General features: G+C 39.9%; 2 protein-coding genes across 2 annotated transcripts in view; one reads left to right on the forward strand and one right to left on the reverse strand.

The window, feature by feature from the left end:
• The window catches only part of SMEK2 (SMEK homolog 2, suppressor of mek1 (Dictyostelium)), a 26,883-nt gene extending 1,876 nt beyond the window's left edge, over positions 1-25,007 (forward strand). The window contains exons 2-16 of the mRNA XM_009319639.1: positions 945-1,000; positions 6,968-7,066; positions 8,671-9,291; positions 12,762-12,839; positions 13,657-13,773; positions 14,945-15,061; positions 15,467-15,598; positions 16,111-16,213; positions 17,272-17,313; positions 18,009-18,167; positions 18,867-19,036; positions 20,185-20,324; positions 20,794-20,978; positions 21,449-21,651; positions 22,489-25,007. Of these exons, the coding sequence (XP_009317914.1) occupies positions 945-1,000; positions 6,968-7,066; positions 8,671-9,291; positions 12,762-12,839; positions 13,657-13,773; positions 14,945-15,061; positions 15,467-15,598; positions 16,111-16,213; positions 17,272-17,313; positions 18,009-18,167; positions 18,867-19,036; positions 20,185-20,324; positions 20,794-20,978; positions 21,449-21,651; positions 22,489-22,584 (2,318 nt within the window). The 3' untranslated portion in view covers positions 22,585-25,007. The remainder of the gene's footprint in view (positions 1-944; positions 1,001-6,967; positions 7,067-8,670; positions 9,292-12,761; positions 12,840-13,656; positions 13,774-14,944; positions 15,062-15,466; positions 15,599-16,110; positions 16,214-17,271; positions 17,314-18,008; positions 18,168-18,866; positions 19,037-20,184; positions 20,325-20,793; positions 20,979-21,448; positions 21,652-22,488) is intronic.
• A 707-nt stretch (positions 25,008-25,714) lies between these two features.
• The window catches only part of CFAP36 (cilia and flagella associated protein 36), a gene marked incomplete at its 5' end in the record, with an annotated part of 15,062 nt that continues 13,688 nt past the window's right edge, over positions 25,715-27,088 (reverse strand). Inside the window, one exon of the mRNA XM_009319590.1 lies at positions 25,715-26,149. Coding sequence (XP_009317865.1) covers positions 26,063-26,149 — 87 coding nt within the window. The remainder of the gene's footprint in view (positions 26,150-27,088) is intronic.

Raw genomic sequence — 27,088 nt, forward strand, 5'->3', positions numbered from 1 at the left:
AGAGGATTATTATTTTTTCTTTTTTCCCCCTTTCTTTTAGCTTGCGGCTCTGTTCAAAGTTTCCTTCTCTCGATAAGCTGCAGCAGTGTTTACCGCCGCGGCCCTAGACTTTCCCCCTTCCAGTTACCCTACCCAGCTGCATCGCTTTTGACTGAATAGAGACGAAGTTGTTACGTGTGACGACATCTTGTTCGCTTTCAGAATAATTTTGTTCGCTTTTGAAGCGCTTTTTTTCCTCCCCTTCTCGCTACTATAAAAAGTTGTTTGTTTGTTTGTTTTCCCCCTAGAAATGCACTGATTGTATTCGAGTTGTGTGGCGTTCCTCATGTTTTACTGCACTTTAATGTCACCTTAAGGGTCTCTTTTGGGGGGGGAGGGTACACGCTCGCCACTTTGTCAGCCGACAGGTGCTAATGTGCTAAATAAACCACCTAAGGCTGATATAAATTACTCTGGAGCTGTTGCCAGGATACATACACTACTTGCATACACAAGATAAAGTCCCCGGGTTTATAGTATCTAGATGATTCACTTCTGAAGGACAGTTGAAGGAAATAAAAGCAAATGGCCCACGTGGCTTCTGTGGGCAAAAACATTTTTATGCTGGGCAGCGTGTTACCTGGTGCACATTTGTATAGATTTGCTAAACAGCCTTTAAACAAGCTAGTTGTCGCACCAGGTTTTGGGAGAAAAAACAGTGCTGCAGAGAATTTTGGTCTAAATTAGAAGAGAAAATTATATTTTGACACGGACGTTTATGTTGGATTTTGTCTTACCTGGCTTATTTTAGGAAATTATGTTTAAAGAAGATGGTTCTCCTGGACTTTCTGGAAGATACGGATTAAGTTGAGCATATGTTGGCTAGCACATGGGTGGTTGTTGTAAGATACATGGAGATGTTTATTTTGTTAAAGTTCGTAAATGTCTCTTCGTACCTTTTTCAGGTTCACTACTGTTAGAATCGAAGATAAATCCAAATACTGCATATCAAAAACAGCAGGCAAGTATTACTGCTAGACTTTATTTTTTCTGATTACTGATGCTAAGGAATTTTTTTATGGTGAAACTAATTGCGTCTTTCAGAAAAAAAGCAAAGCGGCAGGACATGCACTTGCCGATGGCGTTTATCATAGAGGTGAAAAACTCACTTAGAAGTCTGTAGGTGCTATAATACTTTGCATTCTAGAAATTAAAATGTTGGTCTCCTAAAAACCCTTTTGGACTTCAGTCTTTGGAGAGAATAGATGCAATTTAGAAAAATATTGAACTCATTACAGGATAAATATTTAGAAATGTATATGTGTAATTTTTGTCTCCCATCTCAGGCCGTATGAAATAATTGCCGAATTAGGAAGGCAAAACGTTGGCCAGCTCTGTTACAGTGTATTTACTTGAGTTCTTTTTCTGGAATTGGCACGGAGGAATTTGTGGGACTTCTTTCATTGTTGCTGTTTAGTTTTTGTTTTAAGCCTTGAAAACTTCTGCTAACCTAAGTAAAGTGACTAGCCATGGTGAGACTTACTTGCACGGTTGCCTTTCCTGGGAGTAAACCTTCTGCAAAACAAAGAAGTAGAACAGTTGGGAGCTATGTTAATAGGTCATTTTTGTTTAATCCACTAAAAAAATTAGCTTACTAAATCTCTTTTGCTTTTATCGCTTTTATTGCTTTTTCCTTTTTCTGTGTTAATTTTTGGTGTCTCTGCCTACATTGTTCTCGTGGTTATTAGTGGGGTTTTTTTCTGTCTGTTCCTTCGTTCTACAGTAGATTCTCTGTTCCTTTTGTTCAGTGTTTTATACTGCTCTTCATCATTATGGTATCTAGAAGCATTTCAGCACTAGAAAACCATAATTTTGTTCCTCCTAAATCGTGAAGAGACAAATATTTAAGGATTTTGTTTGTTTTGATTTTTTTTTTCCAATGGAAAGGTGACAAGTTATGTTATGAGAATTTGAGGAAAGAGACTTCGTTAGCTCTTGAGCACAGGTCGGCTGACTTGAGCTTAGGAGTGAGTCAGAGTCTCGGGCCTAGCTTTTCAGAAGGCTCTGTTTTCTCTGGTTTCCTCTGATCACGCATTCTATATTGGTGGTTTTAGTCAGGTGGATGACGGTCGTAGGCTTTCCTTGGGTGGGCCATGCTGAGGAGGGAGGACGGTCTTTATGGAGCTCTGCGGGGTTCTGAAAGTCAAGAGCCTTGAAATGCTTCCTGTTTAGTAGAAGAAACTAATACATAATGAAATACGAATGCAGATTATGTTGCTGCAAAGTTTTAAATTGCTTCCTTTTGCAGCCTGTTTTCTGAAACTTCATACAACTGAGTGTTTGAAAGCCTTTTTTACTTAATTGGTAGCAAAATTTCAAGTGACTTAGTAACTTTTGTTGTTATTTTTCTTGTGGAAGTCTTTGTAGGTTGTAGTTTTGAAAAACTCGGGCTGAGGTTTATTTTGGTTGTCTTTTATTACTGATTCTAATGCTTTTGTGTCTTCGTGGCTGAAAGTGTTTGCTTCACTGTTCACTCTTTCAAAGAAGTTTGGGTTTGTTTTTTGTTGGTTTTTTTTTTTTTTTTTTTAAGAGGAATAACGATTGCTGATTTCCAGAGACAGGCTCTGGGTTTGTCTAACCTCTGAAATCATACAGCTTTTATCACACAGCTTTTAGTTGACAGAGCTGTGTCCTCAAGTTTTACGTGCTTCCTTCTGAGAAGAGGAGCAAAAAGCAGACCCTAATGTAGCATTCTCAGTTTGTGCAATTTCAGTCTCACCGCTAAAAGATTGTAGTATTCAAACGTGGGCGTCTCAGGAACAGATCCTTTTTAAAAATGGTGGAAGGATTTAGGCAAAATGTTTTGGTTAACCAGAGATGAAGGGAGGTGGTCTTTCCTCAGCGTCCCTACTTGAGTGTTGAAGTCTGTTACATAGGTAGCCTGAAGACTCGGAGGCTGTACTGATCTGCCCAGGGCAGATGCTTGTAGGTGAATGGCAGCGTGGAGGAGAGTGCTGTCTTTCACTTGCCAGAGTTCAATTGCAGACTTTCATTAAGGAGCTGATCGTCTTGGGTTTGGGGAAAGCCACAAGATGGTGTAGCGTCACGGAAAGGAAACATGCCCTGCCTACACATCTGTCTTCATAGAAATTACTTGAATGAACTTACAGGATAGTAGTCACTTAAGTTGTGACTTGCGTACCATCATTCTGCAGGAAAAAAAAACCAACCTGATTTTTAGTTGCTGTGCATCAGTCTGTGATTCCCAATATTATACTGTTTGTGCTAAGTAGTACTGTAACTATTGACTAACCGTAAACAGGGCTGGCCTGTTATCTGCCTTCTCAAATTGTGTTTGTGGTCACTAGCTTTCGTGCAGAATTCAATTCTGTCAAGGTCTTAGGCATACTATAATCATGACCTCTTTCTCAAGAGAAATAGGGTACAAGGGCGGTGATTTTTTCAGTTGCATGGCTGTAAGACTTTAAACTGCTACAGCAATCCTTACTGTGAACACCACCTTCTGATGTTAACTCTCCTTTAGGTGCGCTCTCTCCGTTTTCAGATCTGAGATGAAGAATGTGTGCAAATACTCTTTTGCGCAGAGTCGCCATCACTCATGTGACAGCAGACCAATTCGCTTGAGGCAAAACTGGAGTTACTCGAGGCTGGGATTTAACACGTTTGCAGGGGTGCTGTTAAAGCCAGCCTGAGCAGTTGCCAGGGGGCTGCTTCACTCCTCTTTCATGCCAGCATGTTACTGTGTGACAGGTTAGATGTAAGGACTGATTCAGTTGAAATACCTCTTTTTGCTGGATTAATTTTTATCAGCGTGTGTTCCCCCATCTGGTTAGCTGTACAGCACGCTTGTGCTGGCACAGGGGGCATTGAGGGGCCAGCGCAGGAGCAAGGAGAGGTGGAGTAGCAGACATTGTGCAAACCAGTACCGATGCTGAAGAGGGGTTTGAACTGCTCTCTTAGTTTAAACTGTTGTTCTGAATTAGTCTCTTCCTTTGTTTGTCTTTATATTGTGTTTGAGTGGATTAAGGAATGTTGCTCATCGATGGAGCAGCGTTGCGGGTGCTATTCTAAGCAGGTGGGAGTGGTAGTATGTCGCAGCAGCTAGGCCTGGAAGATGTCTGCCTGTGGTCTTCATGGGTTGTTTTAGGTCGTGCAGGAAGTGTACGCCAGATGAGTAGACTTTATATTGGTATTGGACAGTTATTTACTGATGAAACTGTCTTTTAGTCTTACAGAAATATTTTTGGAGAAACTTGCATAACTTCTGCTTTGTGTGGGCAGTACAGATTGAAATGACTACCATTCAGTAACTTGAGAATTCTCACAAAATTTTTGAGCGCAGTCTCTATGGATGTATGCAGTCATTTAAGTTACTGCACTGTATCTCTTATTTGAATCATTCTGGGCTATGAATAGGATCTTGACATGTATGTGTCCTTTTTTGTTTGTTGTGACGCACCTCTGAGTCTCAGCTCACCTGTAAGTGTATTGATTTTGAGTGTCAGGGCGTCAGTAAGTTCACAGAACATCTCAAGATAACATTTCAGATCTTGAGTTCTGTAACAGCCATAAAATTGTACTTAAGAATTCTTATTTTTTTTTATCGATCTCTAAAAGAGAACCACGTCAGGGAGCTGATCAGACTTCTCAGTGCCTGCAGTTGACAATTACTATTTTTTCCTTGAAGCCCAGTTCAACTGCTCACTCTAAAATGGCACACTGTAAACATAGAGATTCAGCTGTCCGTGAGCCAGAGATGAGGGTGGACAGCTGTAAGCAAAAACCATGTCAGCTAGATGAAGCTGTACCATTTGCACACGTGAATCAGAGCCCGAAAGCAGGGAGACTACCTATTAATAATTGTGACGGTAGGACAAAAGTGCAAGGGTAATACAGGGCACTGTAGTATAAACAAACAACTCTCGTGAACAGCATTAAAACCATAGTGCAATGAGCTCATTTTTTTCCAGAACGGGAAAACTTTGTTTCTTTAAAGGAATATGTAAAAATGAGAAAGAAAAAAAAATTTTGAGCTTCTGCAAATGCTGTTGTTTTTAGTGTGGCCTGTGATTATGTTTTGGGAGAAGGAAGCTGATCTATTGGTAGGCATTCGTCAATAGTGTTGCTGTAAGGAAAAGATGATATGCTAAACTTTTTTAAGGAAAAAAAAAAAGCAAAGACAAAACCCTCAAAACATGCAATTCCATATGGATATTGAGAGATTAAGATTACTGTGGAAATGAACTGAAGAATTAATGCCATATCAGCGATGCTGATTTTCATTCATGTTCCAGAGTGATAATTATAGCAGCTGGGAAGTTGTTTGTTGAGACAGATGTGTGTTTTTTCAGATAGCCGTGCTGATGGAAGAGTTTACCTACTGTCCCATGCCAGCTGCTTGTCAGCAGTCCTGTCCCAAACGTTAGTCCCCTCACATCTGCCAGTGGAAATATTTATGAGTGCTCCCTGACCTGTCTAAGCCCAGATAACTGTCTTAACAAAGGTCTGTTTAAACCACCTAAACTAACCAGATTGTGATCAGAAACGATTAGGGAATGCTGACTGACAGTAGGTTCAAGAGTAGCGATGATCACTTGGTATTAATTATGTTTTTGTCCCTCTCTCTTTGGCGGATACATGAAGGATGGCGACCAGATAATTGTATGATACTGTGTCATGGATTGGCCTTTTAGCATAGTGAACACCTTACAGATAGTAATCAATCAGCTTCATCGTTTCCTGTCATTTGGGGCACAAAGGGAACCAGGAAGTACTTTTGGGTAAAGATGTGAGGGGGCAATGGCAGCGTCTGTTTCTTGTTGCCCCTGAAGTTTCCTAAGGTATATCAGGTATCTGTAAGCCGGTCAGATATTTGTTGGGGTTTGGTTGCTAAGCTTAAAGATAGCACTTTGAGTATTTTGTTTACAGTAAAAGTGATGCATAAGGTAAAGACTTACAAGCCTTGATAAGTTGTGCGGTGAATATTGACCTTTGCAAATGTGGGAAATGAATTACCTTATTGACCATTAAGGAAGGGCTTGCTGGTGTTTAAAAAAAAAAAGTGCAGTAACAGTTCAGGAAGTCAACAAACTTGGTGGAATGTTGAACCGTTTTGCTCTAGCTCATCAAATGTACTGCAAAGTTAGCAGAGAGCCATTCAGTTTGGACATTTTAACATGAAGATGAGCTTACTGTAGGATGCTGAACTACATATTTGAATGTCAAAGCACAGGCTTACATTCCTTACAGTACAGCAGCAAGTGTCCTAAGAAAACCTCATAAAAAAACCTTTTTAGTCTATTCAGAAGTTCCAGCGAATCTTCCAGATATACTGTGCAAAGGCGCAAATTGGATTGATCGAGGCGATAGTAACAGAGGAAAAAACAACTTGCTCAAATGAAAATACCTGTTGGCAAGATGTTTATAACTTTAGTAAGAACTTAGGAGTTTTATTTATTCAGGCTGTATGTCTTTTAATTCAGACAAGAATATTTTAACATTAGTTAGGCATTGTTTCTCATATTGCTAAGGCTGTATTAAACCCTTTCCGGGGAGGAAACACTGTAATCTTGTTTTTTTGTTTCTACTTTATTAAATATGAAAAGACTTAAATTGTTACATTGCAGGTTTTCTCAATCTCCTACAATGTGTGCATGCCCTTTTCAAGACTGTTGGCTCAGAAGTATGTTGCAGAAAAATGCCATTATAAGTGTTTTGGATATGAAAAAAAAGTATATTTATATAATATGTAAGGTAGTGGTCATAAAATAGTAAAAAAGAAAGGTGATGTCCCTTATGGCGGAACAGGTGATTTAATATTTTAGTGTCTTATGTTCTTTTTTGGCAAGTGTAACTTCAACTAAAATTATTTCTTCTTTAGACATACGACTTAATGGAATACAGATTAATATGCAGTGTAGACCTGTTTCAGAAACAATTTTTTTTTTGTTGTTTTTGTCTTAAACAGGACACCCTGATTGTTTGGTCAGAAGCAGAAAACTATGATTTAGCACTGAGTTTTCAAGAAAAAGCTGGCTGTGATGAAATTTGGGAAAAAATCTGCCAGGTACAGTTAACTTTAAATATCCTGTTTCTTCCAGATGTTTTAGTGTCTTCTGTGACTTCATGTGTGTAATCTTTAAACCTACTTGTAAAATAAGCACATACTTGTCGTTATTTTCTGTGGCTTTTCTGTGTAAGATCTTAAGTTGCCACTATTTAGAACACTAGTAGTTGTATTCATAATTGAATTTCATGCTTTTGAAAAATCAATGTAATGATGAAACTCAGGTGCTAGGCATTTTAGGGGTTGGTTGGTTGTTTTTATGAAAAAGGGGAATGCCGGAGTGCCACATTTTAATTGTCCTTCTCCCAGGAGGCCTTAGGAAGCTGGCTTGTTGGAGTGCGGTGAAACTGAAAATGCGATGTAATGCATAGGGAGCTAGATAGTTCACTGTGAGAGACAAAGAGGTGGCGTTGCTGTACGAGCTCAGAAATGTCAGTGATTTTTTTTTCGTCAAGACCTAAGTCTTATTGACTATCTCTGTCTTATGGATATTTCGATCTTCACTGTTTCATTATGAAACAGTTTAGATTTTATACTTTTAACTCTGGAAGTAACAAGTCAACAGAGTTGCACCTACGTGTGCTTAGAAGAGGAAACCTGGGCTTTCATGTTGGGATTTATCATAACCTTCTCAGATGTTGAAATGATGCAGTGTAAAGCTGTTAACTAAAGAAACACAGAACTCAGATTTCCTAGCAGTTTCCTTTGAACAAACTAGGCAATTTAGATGCATTCTTAATCTTAGCATGTTTTGTGGCATAACGTCTTCTCAGCCAGTTCTGAAGTACTGTTGTTGAAAGGAACCGATCCTAGTAACCGCAAGTATATGCGTCTAATAAATAGTCTCGGTTTTAAATTGGGGCTGAGCTGATGACCAGTCTGAGAGGGAGGTCTTCATGTGATCAGCCAATGTAAACCATTAGCCTTAGGCTCTTTCATCAGACTCCAAAACTCTTCCCATTTTGTTCTTTGAGACTCCTGCGTAAGCTGTGATTCTTTGTGAGGGAGTTAACGACAGGAGGTTATGATTCTAAAACTGGATCAGTGGGGAGAACGAAAAGTATAGGATGTATGAGAAAACTGGGGAAAGGAGTTAAAGGGGCAGACAAAGCAGAAGGAAAGCGCAGAGTGGGATGCAATTGCTTCCCTCTTTTCGTGTTCAGTTTTGGTATTCGTGATATTTTCCTGCCTTTGTTGTTCTTTTTGTTACATTTCACTTAATGTTGGCATAGCTGTGGGCTCTGACTACGAGTTGAAGGCTTCATACCCTTCTGTTTGAGACACTGAAAGGTGGTTTTGTAACGCCTTTCTTTTCGTTTTCGATTTTGTGCTTGTCTCCAAGGTGCTTCAAACTTCTTGACTGCACAGATGGTGTTAGGGTTTGGTTTTGTTTGATTTGATTTTTTGACAAATGTACTATTGAGGATAATGGTAGTGACTCTTTAGAATTGAGAGGCAGCAAACTCACTCCTCTGCATGGCTAGACATTTTCCAGGCAACTGAAGGTATAAAAGTGCTTACGCACGTGTTATTTCAGTTATTGACTTGATTATTTTTATGTATGTTTTGGGATGAGATAGTAATTGTTTGCGCTCTCTTCTTAGGTTCAAGGTAAGGATCCTTCAGTGGAAGTCACACAGGACCTTATTGAGTCAGAAGAGGAACACATAGAAGAAATGCCTGAAACTAGTCCTTTGATCGACCTTCCTACTTGTGAACTCAATAAACTTGAAGAGATTGCTGACCTAGTTACCTCTGTTCTCTCCTCACCCATCCGTAGAGAAAAGCTAGCACTGGCCTTGGAGAATGAAGGCTACATTAAAAAACTATTACAGCTTTTCCAAGTCTGCGAGAATTTAGAGAACACAGAAGGCTTACATCATTTGTATGAAATTATTAGAGGAATTTTGTTCCTCAACAAAGCAACTCTGTTTGAGGTGATGTTTTCTGATGAGTGTATTATGGATGTTGTTGGATGCCTTGAGTATGATCCTTCTTTGGCTCAGCCAAAACGGCACAGGGAGTTCTTGACCAAAACAGCAAAATTTAAGGAGGTTATTCCTATAACAGACTCTGAACTCAGGCAAAAAATCCACCAGACTTACAGGGTACAGTATATTCAGGACATCATCTTGCCGACGCCATCTGTTTTTGAAGAGAATTTTCTTTCTACGCTCACTTCCTTTATTTTCTTCAACAAAGTTGAGATTGTCAGTATGTTGCAGGTAAGTGGTTTTTAATGTGGAATAGGTGGATTATGTATAGATACCTCTAGCTGTAGTTTTGAAATTGATTACAGCTCTTTAACACTGTGTAAGTTAATCATACACGCTTTCATTTGCAGAATGTTTTGAATGCTTCCCCTTATTTCTGATACCTTTTATTTTTTATTTTAAAAATGGTGGATTTCAGGTGAGTATAATATTTTTTTTAATGGGTTGTGAACAGTTAAAGGTTCTTCTCCTTGATTCACAAGCAACATACACATTTTGAGCTGTTTTCGTATAGGTATTTAGGGAACAAGCAACTTTTTGTACTATATATCAGGGACATCTGTGATGTCTTTATAACATTCTGAATCTGTGATTCAAAAGAGCATGTTCAGAACCATTCCTGTTATACTACTGTTACTTTATGGCACTAATTTCAAATGTTCATGTTGTAGTATAAAGTAAATAATTTGTCGGGTTTTTTTCTTCATACTGATATCCAAAAGTAATAATTAATAAATAACCAACATGTTACTGTAGCAAAAAACTTACCGCATACTTTGTAGTCAGAAGCAGGCTTAAAAGTAGTTGGGTGTGACAACCAAGCTGGACCGTGGAAGAAGCCTTGGTAAAAAGCTGTGTGTGAACTTCATGACATTTGGAGTATTTTCAGTTCTTATTTTGTTGTGCAAACTAAGGGGTACCAGAGTGGTTTTATGCTGTTTCTGATCCATGTCCTTAGAAAAATGGTACACTTGTGTAGAATAGAACGTGACAAACCTGTTGGTTTGGAGTGTGGATAGTCTCTGTGAAACAGGAAGATGTATCGAGGAGGAAAGGAGGGTAGTTAAAATTGTGGAAAGAGGGGGGCACTGGAGAAATAGCGTTGCCATAAGGAATACTTCTGAAGAATGCAATAGAGGACTGGAAAAAAAAATTAAAACTAAAGAATTGCAGAGAATTGCATGAATAAGCTTTTGGGCTTCTTTCTGTTTGAATAGCAGAAAGAAACTAAAAAGTAAATCCCGCTTGCAAAATTAATGACTTTGTATTAAATAAAGATTTCCCTTTTTATTCTTTTGCATACATTACTTTTCTACAACTGAAAATAAATTCAGTATCATTCTCCTGAGGCCACAGTCCTGTTTCCGTTTAGAGATTTTTAACTCTGTAAAGTTCGATATTTTTCATTTAAGTTTTACTGTACTGAATAATTAATTGTGCTTTAACAGCAAACTATTATTTCCTGTTACCTCTAGTACTCTTTGAAGAAAGTTCTGCAATCCTCTGACAGTTCTTTGTGACTCTCAGTCACTGCCGCCTTTGCCGTAGTAGAGAGTACATGGCACGTAGGTTTGCCTGTCTGTTTTAAAGACTATAATTGAGACATGCATGTTGATTTACAAATAATGTTGATGCCTACATCATTTGACCTGCCTTGAGAATTAAAAACTAAGAAGAAAGCACACATGGGAGAGATGTTCTTGATAGCACGCTTGAGGAAAACTATGTGGTAGTATGGACCTCAGGTTCAGGACTGCTTTCGCAGTCCCCTGGTGTAAATCAGCTTTTTGTTGTGGCACAAGAACTCTAAAGCTCCTTTGGGTTTGGTGAACAAATTAGAAGTCTTGTTACCCTAAATACACTGGCAAAGCTCCCTAGGAGAATGCAGTTTATAGGAGTAACAGATTGTGTTTGCTATGGCAGTAAAGCTCCTTTCTACGTGCCGCGAAGCAGTAGATCCCGGCGCTGCTATAGATGAAGGGCAGCCACATGGGAAACTGAGCGAGCATGGAAAACAAACCTAGATCCATCCTGTGCTTTCGGACATCAGGACTACACTGTGCGGCAGCCTTATGCAAGCAAGAGATCTTTCAGTTGCCAAGTGTTCTGTAGTGGGGATTTTCTAGCCTATCTGTTGTTGATTGTGGTACGGTTGTTTTTTTTAACAGGCTTAATTAAGCTGTTAAAGCCAACAAAGCTTAGAATAAACTACTAAGTCTGTGTATGTTGCACTCTCTCTGATGTTGATTCCAGGTATCATTTGTTTGCAAAGCACTTCTTTCCCCATGTCTGAAAATTTTCAGGAAAAAAAATTATGTGAGCCTTTGGCTGGCATTCCTAAATTGTAAAAATTCTGTATTATGTTAGCCTAATAAAGCACATAGATTTTAGCGACAGCACACAGAAAAAGAAGTACGCACCCTCTATATTATGCAATGTAATGGTTATATATATTTATTGGAATGCTGCTATTCCATTCATGTTTGTTCAATGCATAAGCAAAGTTTATAGAGTTGAATCAGTACAGCGATGCATAATTTTATAATGCTGTAGCATAATGTTACTGTTTGCTTTAAGATCTATATTGTATTTAAAAGGTAACAGAGACATTTGATTTGAGAGAATGCCAACATTATGCTCCATGTGAAGGAGTGCAGAGAAATCAATGTACAGAGGGCAGAAAGTGCCCAAACAGTTGAGAGGTGATGATGTTCACCCTGGTTTTCTTGGGCCTCTTGAGTATTAAGCAGTGGTGTAACTGAAATGTTGCAATTCACAAGAAGTGAAATGTTGTCCTATATGCACTTAAAAATAAATACCTCTTGGCAGTAGAGGATCTGAATATGAAAAGCAAATACTACTCAAAAAGGTTTCCCAGACTGGAAAAGCTGAACTTCTGCAAGTGGGGGACCTTGTTTTGTTGAGGGTAAGGTTAACGGGGCCACGGCTGCAGCAAACTCGTAATGTGGTAATGTGTTAATCTAGTCACCCTTGCATAGGTGGACTGAAAAAATGTTTGCGCGGCTGCAGATCTGGAATAGGGTAACTGATACACGTGTGGTGTTAACAGTGTAGTGTGAACGGCATAGATGCAGCATGGTAAAAATTGTATCTTGACTGGCAATTTCTAGCGTAGAAGTGTATAGGCTGCCTCCCTGGGAGGTTACACGTGCAGTGCAGGGAAGGAGCCTGGAACAAGGACTGTCATTTTCTGTAATTTTGATGCATGGGGGTGTGCGGCAAATCATACAGTGAGTATGTGGGGTAGGGCAGGGCTGTAAACCACAGGGGGTGGCATGGCAGAGGAGGGAAGGAAACGACACGTTCTTTAGAGACTAGTCATTCAGAAGGCAGTTTTAGTAATCATCTCCTATGCTCAGCTTAACGTATGGTTCTGGTCTCCTGGACCTGCTTCCGCTGCACAGAATGAGTACTGAAACAATACACTGGAAATGATCCTCCTGAATGTGTACTCTTGCGTTTCTCTTTTTTGTGATAAAATAATGTAGGTGTGGAGAAAAAAGAAAAAAAAACACCCTTATCTACCGAATCTACTAATGCACGGGTTTTTGTTTCTAATTAAGCGTTGTAGTTAAGCTTAAATTAAGTTTCACTTTCTACAGCGTGGGATCCAATAAAGATCGGTGTTTTAACTTTTAAGATGCATTGTGTAAGTCATATTCTTCTTATGTGTTATGCAGGAAGACGAGAAATTTTTGTCTGAAGTTTTTGCACAATTAACAGATGAAGCTACAGATGATGACAAACGATGTGAATTGGTAAGTCCGTGGTCTTGGTAGTTCTTTGAATGCTTTAAACTACAGAGATTAAGTAGAAATACTGAAATTGTTCTGCTAGTTCTGCAGTCATTGAGGTGTTGCTGTAACCCTAGAATCATTTCCAGTATAGCTCAGTCTTCATGTACATACTCACTAGAAGAATATTTCTTGCAAGGTAAGCTCTGATTTATTTGTTCTAAATAATTATTTTATTGTTGAGAAAGTATTAGCACTAAGCTGACATCCTAGACTTAAAGGTATACTTCCAGGTACCCTTCAACATACCGTATCACTTATATTTGTCATATAAACACTGCTTTTTCCACTGTACTTTAACTCATTCAAAAAGATCTTTTAAGTCCTATGACTGAGGATTACCGGTAGTCCCTTTTTTTTTTAATATATATATATATATATAAAAAACAAACATTATTTATCCTTGAATATCAGCTTAAATAGCCTTGTTAAAATCTTGCTTTCAGCAAGGGAAGCATCTTTGTTCTTTCAAACAAAAGGCACACCAGACAGCAGTATAAATCCTTGATATGCTAGGTGCGATAAAATAGCTGCAAGGTGACTGTACCTCTTTCTGAGGTAAATTGCAGCCTCTTAAGTTTGCTTGTTTGTTTTTCCTTTCTTTTGCTTTCCTTTGTTGGTGATGTTGAAGGTTGGAGGAGAAAAGACTAGAATAATACCATTTTCTAGGAAGGCACATACCAGCCAGTACACAAACTCCGATAAATATTGTAAGTTTCCTACTTTCAGAGAGTTTTTTTCTGAATCGGGCACCTTAAATTATTTTTTTCTTGTACAATAGGTTAACTTTTTCAAGGAATTCTGCGCGTTTTCTCAGACGTTACAACCTCAGAACAGAGATGCATTTTTCAAAACTTTGGCAAAGCTGGGAATTCTTCCAGCTCTTGAAATTGTAATGGTAAGTGAAAACTTAAAACTGATTTTAATAAAAGAAAAAAAAAAAAAAAAAAGAAAACCCACAGCCACTTAATCAGTTTTTCAGATCTCCTAAGCACTTTTGCGTATGTTTGATTGGGCAGCTTTGCTCTGCTGAAAGTTGAAGTTTACTGTAACGTTCAGAATCCAAAAGATGTCCACAGTTTTCTGAAGTAGCTTAACTTTATTGCTGTTACTATTTTTACTTTGCGTGGTGGTGAAGTCTGTGATAGATGCAGTCCTTCTGACAATGGCGTGTAAAAATTGAAAGATACTTTTTCACGTGGCAGCTTGGGAGTTGGTTTTTTTTTTTCCTGTTGCTGTTGGAACAGTGCCAAAGAAGTATTTTTAGATAATCTTGAACTGCTAGCTTGTTGCTATCCGAAAGATCTCGTAATCCTGTCTTTTCAGAGGTATAAAGCAGATTAATCTGTCTTAATCAGCAATGTGAAAACATAATTTTTTTTCACTCCTTTGGTTGAAGCAGCTTGCTGCCTGACCATTGCAGTTCAGGTGTCAGTGCTGTTGTTACTCAGAAACTGTAAATTCAAGGGGTTTTATATTTGAGAGTAACAAGCTGTGAAGTTACCAAAGGACATTGACTGTTAGGAAAACATAAGTCATATTCAGTGATTAGATGAACCCTGATCTTTGTATTCTGTTTCAGGGCTAGACCAGTCCAGATAATTCCTGTTACCTTAATATTTTTGGCTTAGAAATTGTACAGTTATCAGAGAAAACTGCATACCTTAAGGAAAATTATTAATTCTGGTTGCCTATAAATGAGTACAGAAACTTTTGTACAAATTGATTTGTACTGTTGGTCCTTTTGTACAAAATCAATAAACTGGGGGTAACAGGTACAGAATATTAGCGTCTTAGATATTCTAGCAAGTAGCATGATCTAAATGTTTCCTGCCTAAATTAGGGCTATCAAATTCACCGAAATCCTTGCATTCTTTCTAAAGGAGGGAAATAGTGGGGAAAAGATTTTGCTGTTTTTTTTTTTTCTGTAACTGTATTACTGTGTCTCTCACAGAAACTTTTGTAATAAAATGTTCTCAAAACTTTTAACTCCCTGTTCTTTGCAGCTTTATTTCATAATAAATACTAAACCTGATTTACTTCAATAAATTGATCTCTTTTTTTATTAGGGAATGGATGATCTGCAAGTTAGATCTGCTGCTACAGATATATTTTCTTATCTAGTAGAATTTAGTCCATCCATGGTCCGAGAATTTGTAATGCAAGAGGCCCAGCAGAGTGATGATGTAAGTAAAAGTGTTTTGGAGTTTGTTGAATATACTAGTTTTAGAGCAAACAACAAAAAAACCAGCAAAACAAACCTCTCTGGAAGTTGGGATACAGTTAGCCCAAAAATGTAGATACTAGAAACATAGGAAAAAGTAGATTTAAGATACAAAAATTTCTGAGCATGTTGGTATTCTGTGTGTTTACAGTAATAAGGTGGTATGTCTGCCTAACAATGATTTTCAGGCGAGGAGGGTTGCGCTTGGCAGAACTCCGGTGTCTAAATGCAGCTCTCAATTTTTCTGTTTAGGAAAACAGAAAACAGTTTCTGTTAGGAAACCTAATACGGAAACTAGGGAAATCATTCCACTGCTGAAACTGTGTCTAATTATTTTTTGGTTTGTCTGGGTTTTCTTTTTTTGCAGGATATCCTCCTCATCAATGTGGTCATTGAGCAGATGATCTGCGATACTGATCCTGAGCTTGGGGGAGCTGTTCAGTTAATGGGGCTCTTGCGTACTCTGATAGATCCAGAGAATATGTTGGCCACAGCTAATGTAAGAAAATACAAAGGGGTAAAGACACTTTACTGTCTCAGCAAAATTAAAAGCCTGGTATTTATTGCTGTTACTGTGGTCGGAGGATTAAAAAAAAAGCGATTTCTGCTCTTTTTTGGCAGTGTTGTGTATGGTTGATAGGAATTTAAACAAGCTAAAAAATAAGCTAAGATTTCCATTAACTCTTGGTAATAAAAGGTACGCGTATGTGGTATCGTGCAAGTGTCTATTAAACTAAGCAGTCCTGTGCTCCAGTGAAAGAGCGTATTTGCATTCATGGTGGGGTTTTTTGGCGATAGCTGGGTTGGTTTGATGTGTCTCAGATCTTTTCCCAAAAGAACTAAATCTCTCTTACTTGAGTGAAGATAATGTTGCAGGACCAACCAAAAAGATACAGGCAGACCTGAGGGAGTTGATGAATTGTTTGTAGGCTGTCTTCTATGTCGCTACTCGTTCTTATTTAAAAGGAAGTGTACAAATGCAAGTATTTAATAAAGTCATATTTGTTTTAGAAAACAGAAAAAAGTGAATTTCTCAATTTCTTCTACAACCATTGTATGCACGTTCTTACTGCACCGCTTCTGGCTAATACATCAGAAGATAAATGTGAAAAAGGTAACGTTACTTTTCTTTTTCCCCTTGCTTTAAATCTTGTAATGTTTTCAAGTGACTCGCAATCCTGGTAACGGCGGTAAGCCTGTGATGCCAGCTGGGAGTACGCTTGCTGCTGAAAACCGTTGTTCCCTCAGTGATAGAGGTTCTGTGGGCAGAAATTTTAATAGCCCTTTTAATAGCTTTGTAAAATATGTGTCTGCTTGATGTGTATTGCTAATTGCATACTAGTTCTACAACTACAATTTTAAAGAGTATTTGCTGTAAAGCAGAGTGTCTTTAGTTCATAGTTACTTCTAGAAAAAAGTTTACAAAAATGCTGTGACATTCGTCGGTGGTTACATGGTTGCAGGCATCGGGTGTGCTCAGGTGATGAACTCCAAAGACTAGTTTTCACGTGACTGTAGTATAGAAATCTATTCCAAGAAATACAACCTGGAGCTCCTTTATCTTGTTTCTTTTTTTATTTTTCCTGATAACAGTAAATGAATTGGAAATCTCCGTTTGGCACATGCAAGTAGCGCTCACTAGTTTGTCTAGTGCTTTACAAACAGAAATTTAACATAGTTACAGCCTCTTGAGTCAGACTTTTTTCTGAGTACTCTTTCAAGAGATTAAATCAAACCGATGCGTATTTGGTAAAAACATTTCTTTCATCTTACCCATCTTCTTATATTAAGTGTTAAGTCAAAAAATAAATGTTTTATGCATTTTATACAAAAATAAAACTTGCAGAATTTTTGTAGTACTCATTTTATAATATTATTGGAGCAATTTAGAAAAGGCACTTTCTTTTAGTCTAGGCAGGAATAATATTCCGAAGTATTAGATGACATATTTTCACCTAGTGGAATTTGAAACTTTGTAATGTAAATTGAATATAGAAATCTCATCTGGCGTGCGTTCTTGCTGTATGTTTATTTCCTTATAGCTTACAGAAACTTGATTTGTTGAAAAGTTTGAACAGCTGGTAGAATTGATTGTTTATCCCCATCTTTTAAATATTTACAGTGCTTTTGAAAACCTTCTTCTGATTTTTGTTTGTATTTTCTATTTATCAGATGCAGTAGTTGGGTCCACTAAGAGTAATACAATTTGTCCTGGTAAGTTTTAATTGACCTTGAGTTTTGAAACTTGTCTTGTAAGCTGTGTATGGTGGTTTTATTTAAAAAAAAAAAAAAAAGGTTAGATATGTCCGTATTTTATTTTTTAAATACTTTTTATTGAAACAGATGTAGGTGCCTTGCTTCCTTTGAGACGACAGGAAGCTGAAGGAACATTTTCATCCGCTTTTGAGTTACTGGGTTTCACTTTTTTTTTCTTCCTGGTCAACCTTGCTACTGAAAGTTTAAATCGTTGTTAGCAGGCTATGTACTAAAGAGACACAGCTGAGCTTTTACAGTCTGGATTTTTATCTGTGCAGGCTTCTTTTTTGAGCACTATGAAAAGACATTGCTAATTAGGTTCACATGAATACAGGTCTGAGCGGCCGCCCCCTTTTAACTACGTACCGTTAATCTGGATTGCCGTAACCAGTAACTCGCTGATCCTGGAAGAAGTCCCACTGCCGATTCAGGGTGATTTTTGTGACTGGAAGGAAAAAAAAAACCAAACCAGCCAAATTTGGGTGTGTTGTTTTTGTTCTGACCCAATGTCCCGCTTCCTAAAGCAATCCAGTGTGCCACGAAAAACCTGTCGGGAGCTGTAATAGCAACTGAGCTTGGTGGTGATTTGGTGCATAACAGTACTTTTTTTTTTTTTTTTTTGGTATAACTTAAGGCATTAATTTTTCTTTTAGATAATTATCAAACGGCACAACTACTTGCCTTAATTTTGGAGCTGCTTACTTTTTGTGTGGAACACCACACGTATCACATCAAGAATTACATTATGAACAAAGATTTGCTAAGAAGAGTGCTGGTCTTGATGAATTCAAAGCACACGTTTCTGGCCTTGTGTGAGTATGGAGCTGTTGTGATTTCCTTCAAGGCTTTGTATGTACTGTGTGGAATGTGTACGAGTAAAAGCGTATACTTCAATTCAAAATTCATGTTGATTTCCTATATATTACTGACGAGCTGTTAAGTAGTTCTGAAAAAAGGGTAGCAGATGTCTGTTGATGCAGACCAATGCAGTTTACGGCGGGAGGAGAATTGTTGCATCTTTTGAAGTCCACAGTGATCCTTTCAGGTCTTTATGACGCTAAAGATCACTTGTGATCAGCTGTCTTATTTAAATGGGAACAGTGTCATTTCTTAATAATGTCATAAATCTAGTGCTCCTTGTGGAGAGTGAATGAAATTTTGCGAACTGTGGTATTTAAAGAATAGGGGCTGGTTCTGGGAGGCGAACGCAGAGGAGCACGGGAATGAGCTCGTAATTTAACCTCACATGTGCTAAAGTTTATTGCTACTGTATTTCAAAACGAAGTTAATGGACCCTGATGACATTCAAATAGCCAGGAAAGTCAAAGAATGAAGGAGAGGTTACCTGTCAGCAAACGTTTTTTCTGAACTCTCAGGAAGTGCTTTTTAATGCTCTTGGTTTGGGGGCGCATCTTCCTCTCAGTAACGTCAGGTTTTTTCCGTTCTTTCCAAGAGAAGCAGATTGGAGCCCTGGCATGTAGTTACTAAATTCCCGAGTTTCTTTCTTACAGGTGCTCTTCGCTTTATGAGGAGGATAATTGGCCTAAAAGATGAATTTTATAACCGTTATATCACCAAGGGAAATCTGTTTGAACCAGTTATAAATGCTCTGTTGGATAATGGAACTAGGTACAATCTGCTCAACTCTGCTGTGATTGAGCTGTTTGAGTTCATCAGAGTGGTAAGTTAAGCAGCTTCTTAAGCTCTTACGCGTACGTGGCATCTCGGGTAGAAAGACAAAATGCAAATCTTTCCCTTGAAAGAGCGTATTACTGATTAAAATCACAAACTAAAAATCCCGTAGATAAATACCCAAATAGAAAGGAGCCAGTAAGCTGCTTCGTGCTGGTTTCCTTGATCGTCCCTTCAGGGAGTACGGGTAGGCCCTATTTACGTAGAAGTCTGTGTTAGAAGACTGTATCCTGTAGACGATAATTCTTTTTAAGTGGTTGACAGTGTTTCTGGACTAAGCTTCGAAGTGAGGAATTAAGTGAAATACGTTTTCTGTGAGTAAATCTAGGTATTATCGGGTATAAACGAGACTAATGTGACTACAAAATTGAATGGTCATTATCCTTTAAAATTCTCCACACGTGCTTTCTTAGACGGTGTCAGCTTTGAATCAGTAGCTTTTCCACCGGCAGCGTTTGTGGGAACAATGCGTACGAGGACAGGACAGACAGGCCAAGCAGGAGCGCCCAGTCTGTTGTATTGCTGGGGCGGAAAACAAGGACTTGCAACAGCTCCTGAGCTACTCGCTGCGAATGCCTTGGTGTGTGGGAGTCTTCTCAGGGAACCTTTGTGGTCTGCGAAAAGGAAGGGCAGTCGTTAGTCACAGGATATCGTAGCTGCTGTCTTTTCCAGCAAGAAAAGGTGGCTTTTGCCAGCGTGGTGTGAAAGTTAAGATTTGCCTGATACGATTTGTTGGAGGGTGACTGACCAAGAGGTGCCTCATCCCACGTGTGCTGCCGTAGTTACTGAGGACTGGGAAGAGAGCTAAAACTTGCGGGGAGAGCAGGGCGCAGCTAAACTCCTGTTTTTCTCAAGAAGGCTTAACCCTGGATGGCAAGCATCATGGTTTAATCAAACTATCACAAATAGAATCGGGAAAGTACTGAGTCTATTGTCCATTTATATGGGAAATTTAATAATTACTTCTAGATTTCAGCTTTTTTGTTAAGGAAAAATCCGATAACTTCACATTTGTTCTTTACAATAATGTTCTGACCCTGGACAATGAATCGGTTACTTTTAAACCTAAACTCTAAAGCTTTCCGAACTTCTGCATGTTAATATTTGAGACTGAAACCCTGTTTTGTTCTTATGCAGGAAGATATTAAGTCCCTTATTGCACATATAGTTGAAAACTTTTATAATGCACTTGAATCTATCGAATATGTTCAGACATTCAAGGGACTGAAGACAAAATATGAGCAAGAAAAAGACCGACAAAACCAGAAACTGAACAGGTACGACCCAGTTTATGTATTCCGAGACTTTCATCGAATGCCGTTATGTACTATCTTCTTACTCCTGGTTGGGTTTTTTTTTCTTTCCTGGAGGGCAGAACAAGCAGAAGGCTGGGATTGGGGTGGGTTTTCATTCTTGATGAAAACTTCTTCAATTAGAGTAAACCCCCGTCTGACTTCCCTTGTGGCCTACTGTAGTACAGTTCGTATTTGTCAGTATATTAAACGTTACATTCGGAAAACTCTCAGCTTACGAAGAGCAGAATCTTCTTCTGTCGTTCAGAGTTGGGATGTTGTCAGCTGGGGTGTTGGTGAAGCTTACGTCGACGGTAGAACCGGGGACGGAGCTGGACTGCCTTCTCAAACGCACCGAATTCACTTCAAAGCCTCAGAAGAAGCCATTTCTGATCCCTGGCTGAGCCTGAAACGGCAGGCAAAACTTGAATCACTTGTCGTGTGTCTCTTACAGTGTTCCATCTATATTGCGTAGCAATAGATTTCGCAGAGATGCAAGAGCCTTAGAGGAGGATGAAGAAATGTGGTTCAATGAAGACGAAGAGGAAGAAGGTGAAGCTGTTGTACCTCCGGTTGAGAAGTCAAAACAGGAGGATGATTTTCCAGATAGCTATGAAAAATTTATGGAAACTAAAAAAGGTATTCACTCAGTTTCAGCTTGTCAGCACTGGAAGTGCTCGATGGCAGATATGTGGAGTGTCACGTAAACAAACCAGTTGCTTGCGCTCTGTATCGTAAGCAGGAGTAAGGGTATTCCGTGCAATTAAGTAATGCAATTCCTAACGTGTCTTTGCAAGCTAGTTTAGGATTAAAATAATGAGTTAAATTCCTCCAAGCATGCATCGACGTTTAAATGACGCTCAAAAGCAAAACTGTTTATGTACTTGTGTGTGCCGAGTGAGCAACGTCCCCACGTCCACGGCATCCGTGCCATCCTCAGTTTGAATGCTGGCGTGCTTTGGATGAGGTCAGTGGGTGAGCTGTTGATTTAAACTGCATTTGGGGGGAAAAAAAAAAAAGGCAGGTTTTGCCCAGTGATTATGCTGTGATGTGGATTGTACTCCATGGTGTACAGCTGATACTTAAGTATGAAAATGTTTGTCCCTCAGCTAAGGAGAGTGAAGACAAAGAGAATCTTCCAAAAAGGACTTCAGCTGGGGGATTCAAATTCACTTTTTCCCACTCAGCCAGCGCAGCCAATGGTGCAAATGGTGCAAACAGTAAATCCGTGGCAGCTCAGACGTCACCAGCAAGCTCCAACGGCTCCTCTTCAAAGAACGCGACCCTGACCACAGCGGTGACAGCCACGAAGGTGGGAGAACTTGTGCAAAAGCTGCTGTCCTCGCTTAGGACAGCGCAGCGGCGTAGTGAGGCTTTACTGGTTGTAATGTGGTAAGGTTAGCCTTAGCCCCTAGGCAGGGCATCTTATTTACGTATAAATTCATCCAAAGCCCTGTCAGGTTAAACCCTGACTAGTCTGGGGGAAGGTTTGAGGAAGTATTAGGTGGGACTGGGGTCCGTTGGTAATCTGGTGGGCAGAGTTTAATCTCGCAGCTTCTGCCCAATTCCACTGCTCCCACTCCTCGGCTTTAACTGTCCAGTTGCTGCTGTGTGATATACGTGTGAGATCGGGGGTTTTTTGTGAATTACGTTAGTGCCCCCCCCGCCCATCAGGGAATTAATAAGTGTTTTTAAGCAGATGAAATACAGTAAGCGATACCTCCGTTAAAATCCTGCGTGACTGTGTAAGACGTAATCTTTAGCCTGCAAGCTCCTGAGAAGAGGCTACAGAAAAGCGTGGCAAAAACGTTATTGCACACACCTAAGACTTACCAGCAAAATGGATGTGCGGTGTACACGCGAGGCTTTGTCACTGTCCAGCTGGGAGCTTAAAAAGTGATTTTTTTTAAGTAATTCTGAGGCCGGATCCAGAGGAGTAAGGAAGTTCCGGTACTTTTTTTAACTTTGAGGTTCGAAAACATTCTCAAGACAAACAGGGCTTTGAATGAAAAGGCCGTCGCCGAGAAACCTTCCGCAGGCTTGTGTGGCCCCACCAGGTTGGCTGGGGGTTATGTACTAAAATTGCAGAGTCCTGGGTATTTTTTTTCAATGTGAGATTTTCTTTTTTCTTTTTCTTTTAAATTGGCAGGGAAGTCTAGTTGGCCTAGTGGATTATCCTGATGATGAGGATGATGATGAAGAGGAGGAGACATCTCCAAGGAAAAGACCTCGTCTGGGTTCATAAACGAAACCAAAACTTTGGAATAAAAACTTTTATTATGGGGTTTCAAATGCTGCAACTGTTTTAAGAGCTAAAAAGAGTCTGATTCAGAAAGCTTTCTCCCATGAGTTTATAAGATAATACAAGGAGTAGCAAAAGAAACTCGGTATATCAGCTAGAAAGGGTTAGTTCTGTAAACACAAAGCTTCCAAGGAACTTAATATCTTTCTAGTAAGCAAGGAGTCTGCCATTCAGGCTGTCAAAAAAATTAAAAATTAAAAAAAAAAGTGGGTTAGTATTCACAGAACCTGGATGATGGCTTCTCAGCAAGGAAAGTCTCAGGTGTCGGGAGGGCAGGGGGAGGGAAAGGTATGGTAAACACTTTTTTAAAAATATTGCAGGGTTTCCCCGGTGTTTAACAGAACTAGGAAAAAAAAAATAATAATTCAAGCTTAAATTTTGAACCCAGTAATCTTAATTTTGTAATGGTGCTGTCAGTTGTGTTCTTTTAGCAATGCCTCTTTTAAAAAAAATTTTAAGGGAAAACTAACTCTGTTTGCATAAGAACAATCCAGATTTTGGGACCATTTATTACCAATTAAATCGCATTTCTCATGGTTGGAGGGAGGGACGCTGCAGTTACGGTGCACGTTGAGTTGTTTCAAACCGTTAAAAATAAGTTTTAATTTGCATTTTTCAAGAGGAGAAAATGGAAGCGGGACACAAAATGGATGGCTTTGGTTGCTTTTTCGATTAGACATCCAGTAATTCCTATGCCAAGGAGCGATCGCTTCCACACTATCTCCAGGAGCTGCTCGTGTCAAAGTGGTGCTGTACGCGGCGCACCCGCGTAGCTGTCGGCTTCGCGCCGTGGAAGATACCGGATTGGAATCACTCCCCGGGGTGTCACGTGAGCTGTCCCTTCGCGGAGCAGCCAGCCATTTTCCTGTTTGCGAGTTTAAATTGCGTAACTGAGGTGGTAGTAAGCAACACTAACAGGTTTTTCATAGCGATGAATTTAGCGGCGTTTTAACACCAAAGTCACTTTGGACCAAGACGGCATTATTCCTAACAGAACACCGGTCTCTGAGGCAGAATCAACAAGCGGCACCTGAATCCGGGTGTAATACGAAAGCTGCTTTTTTTAAAAAACAAAAGCACATTCCACGTAGTAGGTAAGCAAACCGCGACAAAAATAGGTGAGTCGACGGCGAGTTGGTAGAGGCAAACAGGCCAGGTTTTCTTTTCAAGAGCAGCAAGCGAACTGTAAATATTTTAATGTTGGTTTGCCCGTATGTGATCTGAGATCATGACGAAGCGAGAGGAAATTTCCCAACGACAATTAATGTGTCAGAAATGTTAAAATATAAAGCCAGCTGCAATCCACCACATAGATCACTCTTGTAATATGTGTTATGGGTCCATTTCTCCTGGAATAGTTTAAACTGAAGCAGTTTCTCTGTTTTGGAGATTTTTGTAGTTAATTTTAGCTATTGTTTGGAAAAAGATGGGCTGTCTGTGTAGATATGAAGTATAGTTTTTTCCATAAAACAGAAGTTTATTTTGTATTAAAAATACCACTGTACTTGTTTTACACCATTTGTATACATGTGGTGATATTAATGCTGAACTGTAAAATTCAGGAATTAAAATGTGACCCTGTAATTCCATAATTACCGCTTTTGTTTGGTTTGTTGTACACGGTAAGTTAACTCGGAGTTTTACATGTGGCCATTTTAGAGTCTTTTTTAAGATTAGTTATCCATGCAGTTTTAAAAGTAACTCTATACCACTAGATGAAATCCCAGAGGGAGCGCGCGAGTTCTTCCCGCCGCGTAAGCTAGACGCAAGCGTTCTGACGGATGACAGTTCACGCCCGTGGACCCGGGGACAGTGGTGGGTGCCCTTTGCGGGCTCCAGGCAACCAAGAATGGGACTCCTCGTTTCTCACCTGTGCGATGAAAGGCCCCGTAAGCTCCCAACGCGGAGGATCCGAGGAAGTGTTCGCCGGTAAAGCGGAGCCGCAGTCTCATCGCCGTGCGCTCGCCCGCCCGCCCGCTGACGGCCATCTGGTTTTCTTCCTGACGAGTCTCTTCTCTCCGTTGGTAACGATGACCCAGCGCTACGCACGCTACTCGAGCAGCAGCGTCACGCAGTATGTGCCTTTACTAACCTGAGGCTGAAAAATTGCGTCGCCTGGCCTGCGGCCCCGAGTTGTCCCGATTCTCTTTAACAGCTACCCAAAACGAGTTCTCCGAGGGTCTCCGACGGAAGCGTGGTAGTTCTTACTCTGTCCCCCACCACCCCAACTCTTCCCTGAAGTACTGTCAGGAGCTTTAAAAATACATTCAGACCGACATGAGGTGGTTTTTTACAGCAAAAACAAGAATGTCATGAATTTTTATAGTTACTAGAAAAAGACTGTGTAAAGTGGCATTAGATGTCCCGTTTTCAAAAAAATAAAATAAAATCCCTGTAGGCGGTGACAAGGCAGCGCTCCCTTCAACTGGCTTTTGTCTGGGGCCATCGCCCCCGTGGATGCTGTTTCCCAGTCTGACCTGGTCGGTGCTGCCTGGGCTCTGCCTGCGGGCAGCCGTGTTCCCCCGCCCGGGGTCCTTCCACTACCAATCTTTTTGGAAAAGAACAGAACATCTGCCAACATGTATCAGTTATAAATGCTATTTTAATAAAAAGTTACGCGAAACCTGAATTGGTCGGGTTGTGTTTCTTTTACTGCGAGGTACTGTTGCAGTCGGCTGTGTAATGACGGTGCAAACGCTAGCCTCCCCTCCCTGCTTCGGTTTCCGTCCGTCAAAGCCAAACCCGTAAACGAGATCTTAAAATTTGATTTCTACTTTGAAACTGAATTGCTGGTGACATCCCCAGCTCTGCAACTAAAGCAATTATTTTTACTTAAAGTTGCACTTAAATTGGACCGAAGGACTGGTAAAGTGCCCCGACAGTATGTAAAACAATGTAATCCAGAGTTAATACCTGAAAGTCTCGACTCCCAGCTACGTTACCCTTCTTGAAAATAAGATGGCCAGAGTTGCACTTCCGTGTGAAATTAGACTTTATTACATTGCACAGCTGAAAAATAGTAATTTAGCTATAATGTTCTAATAAAAAAGTTAAAATTTCTAACTCCTTCAGGACTGTTCACAAAGGGATTATTTTAACAGATCGCCATATCTGCTTTTGTTCTACGTAACACCAAGTGGCTGAGGCCAGCAGTTCAAAACAGCTGTATGCTGCAGGGCTGTTAAATGGCCTCGCCGTGAACACGGTCCGGTGAAAGTCGGCGAGTTTCCAGCATTCTGGAAAATAAGCGTGTGTAGTGTCGATCAGTGTAGTTTTAAATATTTATATATAAAGTACCGAGTTGCTTGTCTGAAAGTTCTATAAAACTAAGCGTAGTATTGGAAAACTAATCCATTCAATTATTATTTATATAATTTATTCTAAAAACATACTTTTGGGTTCTGCAATGAGTCTCTTAAAATTACCGCTTATTAATAACTTCTTCTTTCAGTTTTTCTGCGAGCATCTTCCTCTTCTGTAGCAATCTTTGCTTCTCTTCCGACATTTCCTAAAAACAAAGTGAGAAGAGGCTGCAGTAAACTGCGTGGCTCTCCTGCCGGGACCCTGACTTCTGACACTGAACGCTACCCAGACGCCCGAGCCCCATCAGGTACCTGACGCACAGTTTCTCAAGTAACCCCTTGCCGACCCGCGGCTGCGGCAGCAGGCCTTCAAACTCGCTGGCCATCCAGAATGATTAAAAACAAAATACTCCTATTCCATTTCTTGAGAAACGGATCCCAGGACGTGGACGACTGGCTCTTTATGTCAGTCTGCCTTTTTTTTTCCCCTGCACTGCGCCGATCGTTTTGAGAGGACTAACCTCAAATTCAACTGGCGCTGCTTTGTTGTGCTGGAAGTTCCCCAGTCAACAGTATTTTGGGCACGTTCTGAGCGTAGTAAAATGCTCAGCAACTCCGAGAAATACCTGAGGCAAGAGAAGGTCTCCGGTTTTAAGTAGATGCTCTGTAAAGAAGAGTAGTGATTTTTTTTTTTTTTTTTTAACGTGTTACCCCATTGTTTTGCGTGGGTTTTAAGGTCTTCTATTAGTTTCCTCATTTGTGTTGGGGGTTTTCAAGCATTTCTTTTCATATGAATGTAGATCAGACCTATTTGTGGTAAACGCATGAAGTCACACTAACCGTAACAATGATTAACAAAAAAAAAATTGGGGCTTTTTTCTGGTAAAGACCTCTAGAGCGGTAGGGCTTTATCCTGTCACAGGATTCTGGGGTTTTTTTTATGCCCGTACTTTCTTTCCCTGATAAGATGTACTACTTTTTTCCCCAAAGCGGATTTTCTGTCATCCCCACGGTGCGAGGATTTGTGTGATTTTACCGCTTGTTGTAAGTCAAGGACTGGATCGGTTAATTCACTACGTAACTTCACTCACGTCTCGGGACGGAGAACAGCCTTCGGACAAAAACAGACCTTGAAGACTGGGCTG

The sequence above is a fragment of the Pygoscelis adeliae genome, unplaced genomic scaffold (genome assembly GCF_000699105.1).
Source record: "Pygoscelis adeliae isolate BGI_AS28 unplaced genomic scaffold, ASM69910v1 Scaffold122, whole genome shotgun sequence".
NCBI classification, from domain to species: Eukaryota; Metazoa; Chordata; class Aves; order Sphenisciformes; family Spheniscidae; genus Pygoscelis; species Pygoscelis adeliae.